The following is a 16,250-nucleotide window of genomic DNA, read 5'->3' on the forward strand; positions in this document are numbered from 1 at the left end:
CTTGAGATAACATCAGGAAACCTACATATACGATATGCACATATTAGACATGTTTAGTATGTCAAGAGCTTTCAAGATACACTTGACCCTTGAGCCTTAAATCATTTAATCACACTACACTCACACCTTCGAGCTATGATTAACATTGTATATATGTATGATTGTTCATAGACAAACTAAAAGTTTACAATTTCCTCGAATTCAATTCATTCTAGATTTTAATGCTGATCAAACAAATATTTAAGCTTTACAGTGGAGTGGATTTATGTATGTTAGCATTCTCAGGCCTTATCTTTACCACCTATGACAATGATTAATCTTTGATCAGATAACAATCAAGAAAATTTCAAAAATTTAATTGTATTTTAGAAAAATATTATGAAAAAATAGAAATGAAAATGGATGTATTTTAGAAAAATTGAATGAACTCTAATTTATAAAATTTTAAATCGTAAGCTTTACAGATAAGCTCAAAATTAAGGAAATATGTTTACATATGACATATGTATGTATGTATGTACATGCATATGCATATTATATACACGTATGGTATGAATGTACATACATATGTATATATGTGTGTATGTATGTTTTTATGATTTAGTATGTACACACATACGTAAATGATGTTGAATCTTATGAAATACGAACATTTATACATATGTATGTATGTATATATATGTACATATGTATGTACATACATACATATACATCTAAAAACTCATACATATGTATATGCATACATACATACGAAACTTGTACTTAAATAACATGCAAATGGACAGACGTTTATATGTTAACATAAATACATACAGATGTACATATGTATGTATGTATGTATATACACCAACATACACAAATACAACAAAATGTGTTTTTGTAGTTGTTATATTTGTCTAAAATACAATCGGTATCCATTCTTAATACGCTAAATAGGTTTTCAGTTACTTTTTCATTAATACAACAGTATTTCCCCCAACTCGCAGCTCCAAATTATATACAGTAGAAAAATTGGTTTCTGTTACTCATGCGCCTTCAATATGATAGTTTAATTTTATTCGTACAATTGAAAAGTTCACAAAATATTAGGGAAAAGAAAATCAACGCTGCTAATAGTTTAACAATAATTTAAATAATTATTAATTAATAACAGACAATAATTTGTCTATCAGAGCAACCAAACAAATCTACTTTTTGTATGGAACACAAATATTCGTATTCAGACTAATATATACATACATATATATCAATATATATGTGTGTATATATGTATGTGCACGTGTGCGTGTGAGTGAGTGAATGTTGATAAGTGTATAAGTGTAAGTACAATTTGATTTTATTCCGTTTACAATTATGTTTTGCATATTGTCTGTCTGTATGTATGAATGCATGCGTCTGTGCACATTTGTATGTAAAATTCGTTTCAATTTTTACTCACTGAACTGAACTGAACTGCTGCCGCTTCTGGAATCTTATGATTTAAAGTTCAAGCTATGCTAGCTACTAAATGCATACATATGTACATACATACAAACATACATATAGGCATGCATACATTTGTCTCTGTATGTTTTCACATTTATGTATATACCGCTACAAATGCGTGAGTATGTGTATGCATATACAAAAAGAGGGATAAACAACGAAAGAACGTTTGACTCTGCCGCAACGATGTATAAATACTCTTTCTTTTTGTTTTTTTTCACATGATGTGGAAATGTTTTAGTGTCTAGCTAAAAGTTGTGATATAATATATGATAAATTAGGTAACTTTTTAGATTTAGAATTAAGTTGTGTCACAATATATTGAATAATAGAATATTATGCAATAAATTATATCATACATTTCATGTGTGAATGAGTTACATATATATTTATTATCATAAGTGATTAAAGACTTTTAGTCTGGCTACTAATATCTAATAATTGAAAATATTTTGTGTGTGACTAAACGATTCAAAAAAATTCATATGCTTATTGAGTTATGTGCGTAACATCAGGGTAGAGAAACTGAAAGTGGATATTTAATTTACTCGTTTAGTTGGCTTTGGCTCGCTTCGCAATAGCTGTAAACAGGAGTCGATAACAAAATCAGCTGATGTACTATGAGGCTCTCGAAAGAGCTTGAAAATGTGATATTTCAAGCTTGTTTTATTGATGATTTGTAAAATTAATGAAGAACATTTGTATATGAACTTGATATAGGGATGTGGCTAAGACGGAAAAGGAGCTTGACTAAAATTAACAATGCTGATTGCTGCAATGGCAATCTGTTAAAGCTATTTTGTCGTACTTGGCCATCACGCTGTAGGTGAAAATTCTTCTTTTCTTTCAAAAACGTAACTCTATGCTATCATATAATTTATATTTTATTAAATGAAATGCTAAATAATTCAGCATGCTAAAAAATTGTTCAGTTATTGTGGAAAGTTTCTTGCTCGTATGCAGTTCCCTAGGATTTCACGTCTTTTGTCAGTTTCGGAAAGGTGTGCTTCCTTATTACCTTAACAAATTTGTTAACAGATTTTATTGGCATTGTGCAGATGTGTTAATTGCAATATGTCTGTTAATGCGTGGACTTCACAAACTTCTCTGTATGGCTTATCTGTTTCAAATCATGTGCGTTGGGTGTGTCGTAGTATTCCATTAGTGCCGAGCCCGAAACTCTATTCGACTTATCGCCACGCTCAAGGTGATTTTTCGATACCAGCGTCATTCGTGTGTGAGAGCGGAAACAGATCCGTTGTGGAAATAATTTTGGTAGCTAAGTGTCAATAAAGTTTTTATGGGACTATCTTGGTTATTATCCTTATCTTGATTATACGAGAACTTAATTTTATTTATATTTTAAAAGATTTTTGATGATCAATCTATCAATTATACAAAAAGTATCTGAAGTAATCAGATACTACTCATATACACCCGATTTCGAATGCATTTAACTAAAATGATATAAATATGATAAATAATTACAATTCTTGTTTTATTTTTTAGATTATCAAAGCCACAAACATGCCAGACAGATTTCAGGTCACAAAAACAGACGAAGACACCGTCTTGGACTATCTTCAAGATGAATCCGCGCGGGGCAAGCTTTTAGGAGATAATTTGGAAGATTTACAAGGTAATTATGTACAATTAATGAATATTTTTAACTCTAGTTATATAAACTATAGAATGATTTAAAACCTGATATGTACAAAAAATGTTAACCTGAAATATACAAAATATTATAAACTGTATTGTATAAAGAGAATATAAAATAAATTTATATTAATTTTAATTTATTCTTAAATAGTTAAAAATATATCTAGAAAGACGAGTATTTCTAAGGACCTCCTTACAGGCTGTAAAAGCGTTTAAAGTGTTTTTTAGTTAAACATATTTTGAAGAAGATTTTTAAATTCTTATAACGAGAAACTACATAATTATAAAATTTTATAAATACCACCAAGTGGGATGCAATCTCATGGACATGACTATACGAATAAAGTCATTCCGATCCAATTCAAAACGGATAGAGAGTATCCTTTTTCTGAGGACATCATGTGTTAGCAATAACTTTCACTGGGAACAATCAAGCGAACGAACGAAGGAAGGCAGCAACTGGGGAAGGAAGTCTGCTTTCCACATAAAAACCATATGTACTTACATATACTGTTGCATATCTATTTGTAGAGTCTAGTAATTGTACATAATATTCAATTTATCCACTCTAATTGAAAAGTTTTCAGTTGACAATTGTTAAACAGAAATCCTCGGGCGAATAACAATAATAAGAACAAACATCTGTGTATGTGTAAGGGAATGCAGTGGAGAGGAGATGTCCAGATGTCCCGGTGACATACTTTAGCATCATCACCTGCGCAATAAAGCTCGCCTTGTGCCAAAGCTTACCGAGAGAAGCAAAGCTTTTTCGCGGGCCGATGCTTTTGCGGATGCTGTGCGTGTGGGAGAGAGAGAACTTTCTCTTTATCTGTATAATGGAATGTGTGGGGCTGAGGCTGGGGCCGAGACAGGCTGAGGCTGTGGCTGTGGCTGTAGCTGGGGCTTTGCCTAGGACAAACAAATAAATACAGACCCGCACGCGTAAGTATCTGGAAGTGGGCCTCTCGTTCGCTCGCTCACTCACTCACTCTCGCTCTCCCAGGGCTGTCCTCGGAATTCTGGGGTGAAATTCTTGTGCTGATAAAAGCTTTCGTTTTCATCTCAATTTTATTGCTCAGAGTCCTGGGCAACATAATTTTTATTCGGTCGCATACAAACCGTTTTCTTAATATTTTCTATAAGCCCATTTAACAACTAGTACAATTTTAAGCAATTTTCAATTTATAAAAAATCTAAAAAAAAAACACAAATTTATGCAAAGCTTCAATTAAACGAGATTGCAACGTGTAAAGTTATATAAAAAGAAACTCAGGTTCATTCTCAGAGTAAATTTGCTTAAATTCAATTCAAATTTTTGTTTGTTCATTGCCAATTGAAAAGTGCAAAATTCTGACCAAGTTTTAAACAAATGGCTAACTCAAGAATTTTAAAAAATTAGTTTTACATTGATTATTGGCTCAGATGCTGATATGTATATGCAAATATATGTGTGTGTGTGTGTGCGTGTGCGTGCGGCCCTGATAGGCCCATTATTATTGACCTAATTTTTACTTTCTTATTATTTTTTTTCTTGCAAAAATGAAAAGTTAGCTTAAAGCCAGAGTTTTGCGCCTCAATTTCTCATATTTCATATGTTTAGCTATTTAAATGTTGTACGAACTATGACCTAGAAAAACCAAAGTGTTAGCTAATTTTAAGTGACAATCGTGATCTGGGAGTGGTACTTGACTTACATTAAGCGATAACATGCAATGTAATAGTGAAAAAGAAGATGCCGATGAAATGAATATTACGCCATCGGAACACAATGGAACTAAGCTCGACAGTAAACAATCAGGTATGAATACATCAAGTGAAGAAAAAAGTATATTCTGGGATGAGTTTTCGAATATGTGTATCAAGCAAATATCAAATATCTTGCTGGTATATTAAAATTTATGGATGCAGACCTGAATATTCGAATACATCAAATGAATAAACAAGAGAAAAGTATACTCAAATAAATGAATATTCAAGATAAGATTTAAGCAAAAACCTTTCTGGTATATGGCTGAATATCTGAAATAAGTTTTCGAATCCATATTTGGAGCTATCAGCTCTAGAGCTGAGTTTATGACCTACATAACTTTAACAGTGATTGAGACTATGCAAAAATGGCTTTAATGTCTTTAATCATTATCTAGACTTTTATTCCAAAAAATATCTTCTTACAAAGCTCTGCTATGGGGCAGAAAAAAGTAGCCAGCGTCGATTGCAATTTGTGTGATTGTGCGCATATGTTTGAGTGCTTTGTGTAAAGGTATTTTTAAGGTATGTACAACTCGTGGGTGGTTTGCCTACCTCTAAATATGGGGCTTTTAATGTGATTCAAATTCTTTTAGCTGACCTGCTACAATGCCTATAAAGTTAGTTTCATTAGAAATCTAACGAAATTGCTATTGAGTGCAAAAAATTCAAATGAAAATGTATAATGCAAATGATTTTAAATTTTAAACTCTCAAAAAATAAAACATACCAGAAGATATATTACAAGTATTCCAGCGAAAGGTCTTTTATTCCCCACTGCCCCAGCTAAACCAAATGTGTATCTAAGAAACCCGCCATGATTTAATCAAATCCTTACACAAATTCCCTCTAACTCCATCAACGCATAACTGTTTGCTATTTGAAATGAATTTTTTATTTAATTTTGTGGAGTCTGGAAAAGGTATAAATATGTTAAATATTCATAATCTGTGCAAACTTTATGAGCGCCTACATATTAAATGGGATAGGGTTTCTCGCTTGTTAAAGTTTTTATATTGGCTAAGGCTGTAGAAACTTTTGAAAGACATTTAAAAAAAAAATATATAAAGTAATTAGTGTTAAATATTTAATTTTGTTTTTAAGGTGAAAGTTTAGAGTTTATAGTCTGTACAGAAAAAGGAAAAACTAGGCGTGGCTAACATCGATTAAAGCGAGGAACTAAGGCAATGCAATCTTATCTAATCTGACAATAGTCTGTCTGTTTAACTGTATGAATAGATTGGTGTAGAAAGCAAATGTTAATGGCCTAATTAAAATAAATGCAACCTTTATAATAATATATAAAAGCTTTATTTATTTTTACAATAATACTAAAATCAGGTCGTGGCTCCTGATACAGAATGTCAGCAATTATCTTAGAGTTTCTCTAAGTCAGTCAGCTCTGACTAAAGAGCTCTGAATTGCTTTAGAATAATTTCATATAGTACAGCAAATGATAAATATTTAAATAATAATTAATAAATACATGTATAAAAAATAAAAAGTATACAAATAGTATATTAATTTATATATACATAATATATTTATATTTAAAAATGTAGAAACAGTCTATAAGTTGACTCTTAAAACATTTCCTCAATTCAACAGATTTTGTATATAAGATAGATCTAAATGGGCAAAAATTATATGCCTTTCAGATACTCGAGATGTACACAATGTCGAAGAAAATCAGAAGTCTACTATCGATCCCAATTTGTACCTCTATGACGATGATTTGGAGACGAGGCCGCATATTTCAACATTCATTTCATCAATTGCCAATTATGAGAACACGATACCAGCGGCAACCGACCCAGATGCAAAGCCACCACCGCCATCAGCACGCATGGGTATGTTTAATCGAAACTTCCAATTCCATTTATTATTCTGCATGCAAATAGCTTGAAATCTGGTAAAGTGCGGTTATATCTCCTCGACTTATTATTGATACCACACCGAGAAGAAGTATCTCTTGAGAGCTGACAACAATTCATTTTGCTCTTTGTGGGCTTAAATCAAAATGCATAAAGTGTTTTGTTTTTTATGCTTCCACTTATTATAGGTATACTAGAAAGAGCAGATAAATTGATTGAAATTAACTATATTTAATATGACATAATTTTTAGTAGTATTAAAAAAAACTAGACCAACGTTTTTATTGGATTTTGTCAATCTATAGCTTTTTTCAATTTAAAAACTTGGTATTCAGCCACCAAACAACTCCTCATCGGCCATTAAACTTCATTAAAAATTAATGAAAACAGTTCATCAATTTAAATTAAGCTTTAATGAAATTTCAAGCCTTGCAATGGATACACATTCGATAAGGTCAATTGGCATCAGCTAAAAGTCAATAAAATTGCGGTTTTCTGGCAACGAACAAGTATAACTGTCAAGCTGCACATACGAAATGAACCAAGAGAGCTATTTTATTAACTAATTCATCACTTAGCTACTTTGCATTAGCATATTCAATGGGCCTAAAGCTTTAGAAAATTTGCAACTGATTCTTTGATGCTTGATTACGAATCCCATTCATAAATTTCAATAGATCCACAAGTTTTCGGCTTTTACATTGTTTATCTTGATTAATTCAATAGTTATTTCGAAAAAAAGGTATTGAGCTGCGCCTAAAATATTTAATAACGCTTTAAGCAATTGCGAGGGTAGTCTGAAGAGTTAACTTAATAAAAGTTCTGAAAGGGGTTTCTAAAAAAAAATGTATATAAAATATTTAATGTTCTATAACTTCATAAATTATTACACATTTACCATTAAACTTTATTCTCGTTCTTTAGGAACCCTTATTGGAGTCTTTTTGCCGTGTATTCAAAATATCTTTGGTGTAATATTATTTATTCGATTAACATGGGTTGTTGGTACGGCTGGCGCTGTTTGTGGATTCTTAATTGTGCTCACCTGCTGTTGTGTGGTAATTTCTACAGTTCTATACTAACACATTTCTGATATCGAATATGTATTAATGATAATTATTTCACTATTTAAGACAATGCTAACTGCGATATCTATGTCCGCCATTGCAACGAATGGAGTTGTGCCGGCAGGAGGGAGCTACTTTATGATATCACGGTAAAGATTTATTGATACGATAATAAAATGATAAAAACCAAATCAGATACATGTATAATTAATATGTGACATCATCAGCATGTCGTTTATATGATTGAGAGCTTAAAGCTGATTACATAACTTTGATTGAGCATAGAAGAAAAATAATTTATACTATGCAAATATGATCTATTCATATGTGATTGATGTAAAGTTAAAGTCTTGTATGACTTGCATTCATCTAATATTCATATATACTTAGGTCACTTGGTCCTGAATTTGGCGGCGCTGTCGGAATGCTATTTTATACGGGGACAACGTTGGCGGCTGCAATGTACATTGTGGGCGCTGTAGAAATTGTCCTGGTAAGAAACTAATTAAAATAAACAAATATACAAGTAATTGCAACACATATTTATATGTTAAATCATAGACGTATATGGCACCGTGGGCATCCATATTTGGAGATTTCACAAAAGACGCCGAGGCCATGTACAATAACTTTAGAGTATATGGCACAATGCTCCTTCTATTCATGGGTAAGCTTAGCAAATCTATGAAAATTATTCAGAAGCCATTTACAATTGTCTTTTGCCTTAGGTTTAATTGTTTTCCTGGGTGTTAAATTTGTCAACAAATTCGCAACCGTTGCCTTGGCCTGTGTCATATTCTCCATAATAGCTGTCTATATTGGAATCTTCGATAATATTCATGGCAATGAAAAGTTATAGTAAGTTTTGTTGGGAAGAACACAATAGATTGATAACTTTTCTATTAAATTTTGTTATTTAACAGTATGTGTGTGCTTGGCAAACGTCTGCTGAAGGATATACCCATTGAGAACTGCACAAAGGAGGATCCGCTGCTATACGATCTATATTGCCCAGATCGCAAATGCGACGAGTACTACCAAAGTAAATTCACAGATATTTCATTTCGATTTTGAGCTTTCTTAATAGAAGATTATGATTATATAGATAACAATGTGACTAGAGTTAAGGGTATCAAGGGTTTGGCCAGCGGCGTATTCTATGACAATATAATGCCATCGTTCTTGGAAACTGGTCAATTTATATCGTACGGTCGCAACTCGGTGGATGTCGAAAATATTGGCGGTCAGTCGTACAATCAGATTATGGCAGACATAACAACGTCCTTTACGCTGCTCATTGGCATCTTTTTCCCATCGGTGACAGGTGAAATGGAGAATCAAGAATTCAAGATATAGATAATATTAATATATGGAATCTGTAATAGGCATTATGGCTGGCTCGAATCGATCTGGAGATCTGGCTGACGCCCAGAAGAGCATACCCATTGGCACAATTTGCGCTATCTTAACTACCAGCACCGTTTACTTGTCCAGCGTTTTGTTCTTTGCTGGCACCGTGGACAATTTGCTGCTGCGCGATAAGTAAGATCTACAATAATTGAAATTTGTAAAATAATACGTCATATGTATAAATGGAATTTAATTGCAGATTTGGTCAGTCAATTGGTGGAAAATTGGTTGTGGCCAACATTGCGTGGCCCAATCAATGGGTTATCCTAATCGGTTCGTTCTTATCGACACTGGGTGCCGGCCTGCAGAGCTTGACGGGTGCTCCACGTTTGCTGCAGGCAATTGCCAAAGATGAGATTATACCCTTCCTGGCGCCGTTCGCTAAGTCATCCAAGAGAGGCGAGCCAGTGAGAGCTCTGCTGCTAACGCTAGTCATTTGCCAATGCGGAATTCTGCTAGGTATACGATTCGGGAAGAGCTTTTGCCTATAGGGCCTATATACATATTCTATATACTATTTGTAGGAAATGTCGATCTGCTTGCCCCACTTTTGTCCATGTTTTTCCTCATGTGCTATGGCTTTGTTAACTTGGCCTGTGCCGTGCAAACTTTGCTGCGTACGCCGAACTGGAGACCTCGCTTTAAGTTCTATCACTGGAGCTTGTCCTTGATAGGTCTTACCCTGTGCATATCAGTTATGATAATGACTTCGTGGTACTTCGCACTGATTGCCATTAGCATGGCAATCATCATATACAAATACATCGAATATCGAGGGTAAGCCTACCATACATATAAAGTTGGAATCAGACTCTCTCATTGTTATTTATCGTTTACAATTTGCTCACAGTGCCGAGAAGGAATGGGGCGATGGCATTCGAGGCATGGCGCTAACAGCGGCCAGATACTCACTGCAACGCTTGGAGGAGGGACCGCCGCATACGAAAAATTGGCGGCCACAGATTCTGGTTCTAGCCAAGCTGAATGACAACCTCATACCAAAGTATAGGAAAATATTCTCCTTTGCCACGCAGCTGAAGGCTGGCAAGGGCCTAACAATTTGTGTATCTGTGATAAAAGGTGATCACACAAAGATTTCTAACAAAGCAGTCGATGCGAAGAATACGCTGCGCAAGTACATGACAGATGAGAAGGTTAAAGGATTTTGCGATGTTCTAGTGGCTCAGGAAATTAGCGAAGGTCTCAGTTCAGTGTAAGTAGAAAATGTTTCATTAATATTGAATGTTATCTTTAAATGCAATTATTATTATTATTATTATTTTTACAGCATACAAACGATTGGATTGGGTGGCATGAAGCCGAATACGGTTATCATTGGTTGGCCTTATAGCTGGAGGCAAGAGGGCCGTTATAGCTGGAAGACGTTCATTCAAACGGTGCGAACTGTCGCCGCTTGCCACATGGCGCTGATTGTTCCCAAGGGAATTAACTTTTACCCAGAATCAAATCACAAAGTAACTGCCTAGATATATATATAGAGATATGTTCAGGATAGTTCACTGACCGTTATATGATTGTAGATTGGTGGTAATATTGATATTTGGTGGATCGTTCACGATGGTGGCCTACTCATGCTACTGCCATTCCTGCTTAAGCAGCACCGCACTTGGCGCAACTGCAAGCTACGCATTTTCACTGTTGCTCAAATCGAAGACAATTCGATTCAAATGAAGAAAGATTTGAAGACATTCTTGTATCACTTACGAATCGAGGCAGACGTGGAAGTCGTTGAAATGGTAAACAGCCGAAAGAGACTTTGCCTTTCGCTCTCTCCCATTGTCTATTTCAATTGCATTGCTCTTTGATTTCAGAATAATAGCGACATTTCAGCCTATACCTATGAGAGAACTCTCATGATGGAACAGCGCAATCAAATGCTTAAGCAATTAGGCTTAAACAAAAAAGAAAATTCCAAAGTGGTAAGTGGAACATTAAGGGTATTTCGAGCTACTTCCCAAGCAATGCAAATATTATGTACGATCCTGAAAATAGTTTTGGTTTACCTTGATTTTGTTTCGTATTTCTTTATTAATTTATATATATACATATTTTTCCATGATTTATTACATGATTTTCAGTTATTAGTCGTTATTCAGTTTGTGAAAAACCTTTGACAGCTATTAAGATAAATAAAAATTTCAAACTTTGTATATTTGATCAAAGGCTCAAACTATAATGGAATTTAAGGAAACACCCAGTGATAATAAGTTATCTTTGGTAAAGCCTCCAAACAGAATTAAGACTTGTATCAAGATCAAAATTATTCTCATATACAGTTATATATATAAACAAAAACAAAACAGCTATTATAGTTATATCCAATATTAATGTATATCTATCATTAGCTTGTTTCATGAACTTCACTTTTACAAAGTCAATAATTCATTACATTATTTCATCTATGTATTAATGTATGTATTAGGTTTACATACATTCCAACATAGCTCTACTTACATCATTCATTACCCTATAGATGTAAGTTGATGTTTTCATCCATCTCATTTTTCCATTTTCCATTTACATATGTATGTGAATGTATGTATTCTGTATATGTTGTTTATGTGCGTTTGCCTATGCTTAGACTAAGGATGTTCTTATAAATTTCATTAAGAGATGTGTTGAATTGCTTAGAGCTGAAACAGTCTTTTTATGTCTATCTGTTGCCACGTCAAACTCAAGCTCCTTCTCATCTTTCAACACGGATGTATACTCCGACTCCTCTACTCCTCCCTTCCCCATACTTCGACTGTTCTGCTTCTATTTTTATTACTACTCCTATTTCTGTTCCTTCGCTTGCCGCTACTTCTATGTACTCCTTCCCTTTCTGTACCTGCTCCTCTTATTCCTACTCTTCTGCTCCACCTTCTACTTTTCCTCTGCCTTCTCATACTCTTACTTACTCTTACCCTATTCACTTAAGTACTTTGAGAAAAGGGAGCTTCATTATTTAGCCTTGTTAAAGATGAACCGATATATAAATAGATTTAATAGGTTTTATATGCATTGTTTCCTTTTACTTGAGTTAAGTTTCGCACAGCTTTTTAAATTTAAGGTTAATCAGTTGCAAGGCAAAAAATTTCTACAGCCCAATTGCATATACTTATATCATTAGGCTTGGCAGGTTATTTACTTTCACATTAATTGAGAATCGGAGTTCTTTTCAATGAAATAAGAAAGGGTATATACGGGAAAAACTTGCATCAACTCTAACGATATTATTAGCCTATATATATTTGCTTAAACATATCATTTCTAAATGTCAATAATATACAAAAATCTGAATATATTTAATGTGCATGCTTTGTATCTCCTGATACTATACATATCATATATGAAATGTCGGCTATAACCGACTACAAAATGCTCTTCTTATGTCACAATCTTTCGCCTTTAAAATAGGCTTTCTAAAGTGGAACCAGATACCAAGCGTAGCTTACGGGTTTATTATGGTTTTATATGAACCACTGTAACTGCTGATAATTTGAGTTATAAAGTTACAAACTAATACTATACATCAAGTCCGATTCAAGATTAACAATATAAACAGAACCAAGTCGTATTCCTGGACCACTTTACTCAAGACAAACTTTACTTGAAATAACAAATTTCGTATTCATAAGAATTGATAAAAAAAATCCATATATATTCTACCCAATATATGTAAAATTAACATTTGAGGACCATGGATTTGCTGTTGGTAGACAACTTAGAGATTTGCCAATATAAGAGCTAAGAACCATTTGAATTAGATAAGTATGTAAAAACCTTATGCAATTCCAGGTACAAACAATTGTAGACCACCATTATGACGCCATAAAAACAGCGTCGCGGGTTCGGTTTGCCGAACCTTCCAGTGGAGAAACACAAAATCACGTATGTATGCTTTCGAATATGAAATATTAGACTAGAGCTAAAATAAATTAGTTTTAAAATACAGTTTAAGCTTAAAAATGGTCGAATGGTAAACAGATAAACTGATACATATAAAAAAATATATATAAATACATACGTAAATATTTAAAACATTTTCATATATATTTTTTATTTTAATTTTCTTTAATTATGTATACCCTATTATTGAATTTTTATTTATATTATTATTTATTACATATACATATATTTTGGAGAATTATCATTTAATTGTTATTAAAATACATTTATCGAATTTTGGCCTAATTCACAATAATCTAATGATTATATTTTATATACTCCTCTATAGGATACTTTAAGCGAAGAGAAACGCAATTCAATAGACTCAGATGGTCCAGGGAGCACGGAGGCGCTTGATGTCACATCCAACAAAGATGAGTCAACAGAAAAAGCTGGTGATAACGTCAAATCCAGCATTAAGCCGTAAGATCTAGAGTTCATCAAAATTTTCTTCGATTTGCTAAACTTGTTCTCTTACAGAGACGAATTCAATGTTCGTCGCATGCACACGGCAATAAAACTAAATGAGGTTATATTAGAAAAGTCTCAAGATGCCCAATTGGTCATCATGAATTTACCGGGTCCTCCGAGGGAAGTCAAAGCGGAACGTGAAAGCAATTGTAAGTAACAGATCTTAGCCTATCGATCAGTATTTTTTTTATTAATTTTGTGTGATAAACTTCTTTTTAGATATGGAATTCCTGGAAGTTTTAACAGAAGGACTTGAAAAAGTATTAATGGTTCGTGGAGGAGGTCGTGAGGTTATAACAATTTACTCTTAAAGGGCATTAATCGCCCGACGTTTAAGAGTTCGCAACATTAGACAAGTTTAAGAATCAATCAAATTTTTAAATGAAGGTTATTATTAATTTGTTATATTAAATCATATGTCCAAATATTTTATTTTTACGTAAATAAAATATCAAAAATTGTAACAATAAATCAAAAAACGGATTTTTTAATTAAATTGATTATGGGGACACTATCTATGAATTCATTAAATGAAAAATAATGATATAAATATTTAACAAAAAAAAAACAAGCTGCAGAAATCGCATTTATATCATTTTGATTTTAATGTTGATCATCTGCAAATTATTCTATATTATGACTTAGATCAAATAGAAATAAATAAACAAACAAATATATAACATACATATATATATTCTATATAATTTATAAAATCTACGCTGTCTTTCCATTTTTAATTCTTGCCAAAAAGAATTCGAAGCTCTCTTTTGGATAAATTGTAGGGATAATGTAGGCTTGTCGGAACATAAACTTTGCCAGTTATTTGCCTGCAAGGAATTGAATCTTTTATTATGCATACGTAATATATATTATATGCCCTGTATAGGATATTCTCCATACTTATTGAAATCCTCCTCATATCCGACTGTATAGTGATTCGGTATCTTGGCCACTTTGGAGAATGTTAAGCACTCACTGGGTGGCGTGCTCAATGCATAGAATGGATAATCGAAAGTATTTATATAGATATCAACGCATAGTCCATGGCTACCCAGATGAGATTGGCTTGCTATCGATGGCTGACTCAGTCCACAGCTGCCTAGCATGATATTCCGATGGCAGGAATAGATGAAAGTTCCCTTATCGCGGCTTGAGTGAAAGCATTGCACATGCCGTGCGGCCTTCGAGTGATCGACGTCAATGGGATCGAAGCCGGGACCAGCCATGTCGCAAGCTGACAAAGAAACAGTATTACTAGACGTATATAACTATATATCGAATCTAATTACTATCTATATTTTGCAGCGTAAAATGGGGCTGCAATGCGCGACCCACAGCTGATGCCAACTGTCCGCCAAAGCTGAAGCCAAACATAAATCCACGACTCGGATCGAAGCCGTATCGAAAGAGAGATACTAGAATGGAGACAATCACCTCGGTTATGTGATCGAAATTGGAATATAATCTAAAAAGGTATACTAACATTTAGTATCTGATTTATTTGAAGTTAGTTACATACATACCTCATATAAGATGAGCTGGCGGCCGTACTATAATCGATGCATATGACGCAGCCTCTGCGATAGAAACTTAATCCTGAAAATGGCAAACATTAAACAGAGATGAAAATGTATTCAAAGTCAAAAACTTACTTTCGATCAGCTCAATGGCCCATTCATCGGAGCAACTTTGAATCCACCCATGGAGCACAACAGAGAATTTCTCTGTTGGCAAACATCCAGAATTAGCCAGATTGAATTCATTCAATGGCACCGAAGTCTCCAACGTTTTTGTATTGTTCCTAAAAGCAAATTGAAAATAGTTTAGTTTACAATTTATACTATATTAACATACATTTATCATTCGCTTTGGTACAAGCTAAAATATCTAGCCTTCCAGCTGGCATGCCACGCCCCTTCAGTTAGTGCCAAATTAAGAAAATCATTTAATCAAAATAGAATTCCCTAGCAAATGCCCAAATGGTAAACTTCTTTACAAAGATTTTCTTTTCTCATACATTATCATTAATACCTTAAATAAATTAATGACACTAATTTTTACTTACTTATAAAACTGTACTGTCAAAGTGCTGCGGACATCAAGTCGTAAAGACCGTTCTTGATAAACTTAAGAATTTATAACTTATTTAATAGCATGCTTTACGAAATATCAAATCATACATACTTGTTGTTTCGTTATTCATACCGTAAGCATGATCAATAAAACTCGCTGAGTTGGCTTTTAAAGTAAATCCAGAACAAATTAATATAATAAACAAATATAAATTTGAATACCCACAAGAATATTTCATTATATACACTCTTTATATTTCCCTAGGTAAATAACAAAAAAAATTAATAACAAATAATATACAATACAAATAAGAGAAAACTTTCTGTGGGACTTTTTACCTTTTGAGGGGAACTAATATGAGCGAAGAGTCGTTAAAATAATCGAGTCTCATGGGAGATACCTAAAATACAGCTAATTCTAACTCAAACTGTGATTTTTCAGCTACTCTTTTCTTTCGGAATAAAAAGGAATAACTATTATGTAGATAATATAAATGAATATAAAATTTATA

The 16,250-nt window shown here is 33.3% G+C and overlaps 2 protein-coding genes and 1 long non-coding RNA gene across 12 annotated transcripts; 1 reads left to right on the forward strand and 2 right to left on the reverse strand.

Moving 5' to 3' along the window:
* Window positions 1-860: 860 nt before the first annotated feature.
* On the reverse strand, window positions 861-3,852 carry LOC149091075 (uncharacterized). Of its 2 annotated transcripts, none has more exons than XR_016196927.1 (2): window positions 3,653-3,852; window positions 861-2,010 (listed from the first exon to the last, which is right to left on the reverse strand). It is a non-coding gene; the product is annotated as an uncharacterized LOC149091075 (long non-coding RNA). The 2 variants fall into 2 exon arrangements; XR_016196926.1 differs by having other exon boundaries at window positions 861-2,066.
* On the forward strand, window positions 2,995-14,219 carry kcc (solute carrier family 12 member kcc). Of its 9 annotated transcripts, none has more exons than XM_089260952.1 (22): window positions 4,215-4,433; window positions 4,748-4,945; window positions 6,552-6,743; window positions 7,692-7,825; window positions 7,901-7,983; window positions 8,225-8,327; window positions 8,396-8,501; window positions 8,563-8,692; window positions 8,758-8,876; window positions 8,940-9,158; window positions 9,220-9,376; window positions 9,444-9,703; window positions 9,769-10,021; window positions 10,095-10,457; window positions 10,533-10,719; window positions 10,786-11,001; window positions 11,077-11,184; window positions 11,429-11,482; window positions 13,046-13,138; window positions 13,485-13,618; window positions 13,676-13,815; window positions 13,886-14,219. In XM_089260952.1, the coding sequence occupies exons 2-22, from the start codon at window positions 4,855-4,857 to the stop codon at window positions 13,975-13,977; spliced, it is 3,234 nt and encodes a 1,077-aa protein (XP_089117078.1). In that variant the 5' UTR covers window positions 4,215-4,433; window positions 4,748-4,854; the 3' UTR covers window positions 13,978-14,219. The 9 variants fall into 9 exon arrangements, with proteins under 9 accessions (XP_030245184.2, XP_030245187.2, XP_030245189.2 ...); XM_030389326.2 differs by having other exon boundaries at window positions 4,215-4,420; XM_030389325.2 differs by having other exon boundaries at window positions 4,215-4,394.
* A 94-nt stretch (window positions 14,220-14,313) lies between these two features.
* On the reverse strand, window positions 14,314-16,071 carry LOC115564714 (uncharacterized). The gene is made up of 7 exons (XM_089262369.1): window positions 15,851-16,071; window positions 15,732-15,792; window positions 15,319-15,467; window positions 15,190-15,262; window positions 14,956-15,131; window positions 14,567-14,900; window positions 14,314-14,493 (listed from the first exon to the last, which is right to left on the reverse strand). The coding sequence occupies exons 1-7, from the start codon at window positions 15,975-15,977 to the stop codon at window positions 14,400-14,402; spliced, it is 1,014 nt and encodes a 337-aa protein (XP_089118495.1). The 5' UTR covers window positions 15,978-16,071; the 3' UTR covers window positions 14,314-14,399.
* Between the last annotated feature and the right edge of the window lie 179 nt (window positions 16,072-16,250).

The sequence above is a fragment of the Drosophila navojoa genome, chromosome 5, assembly GCF_054131105.1.
Source record: "Drosophila navojoa isolate 15081-1374.11 chromosome 5, UAZ_NAV_1.0, whole genome shotgun sequence".
Taxonomy (NCBI): domain Eukaryota; kingdom Metazoa; phylum Arthropoda; class Insecta; order Diptera; family Drosophilidae; genus Drosophila; species Drosophila navojoa.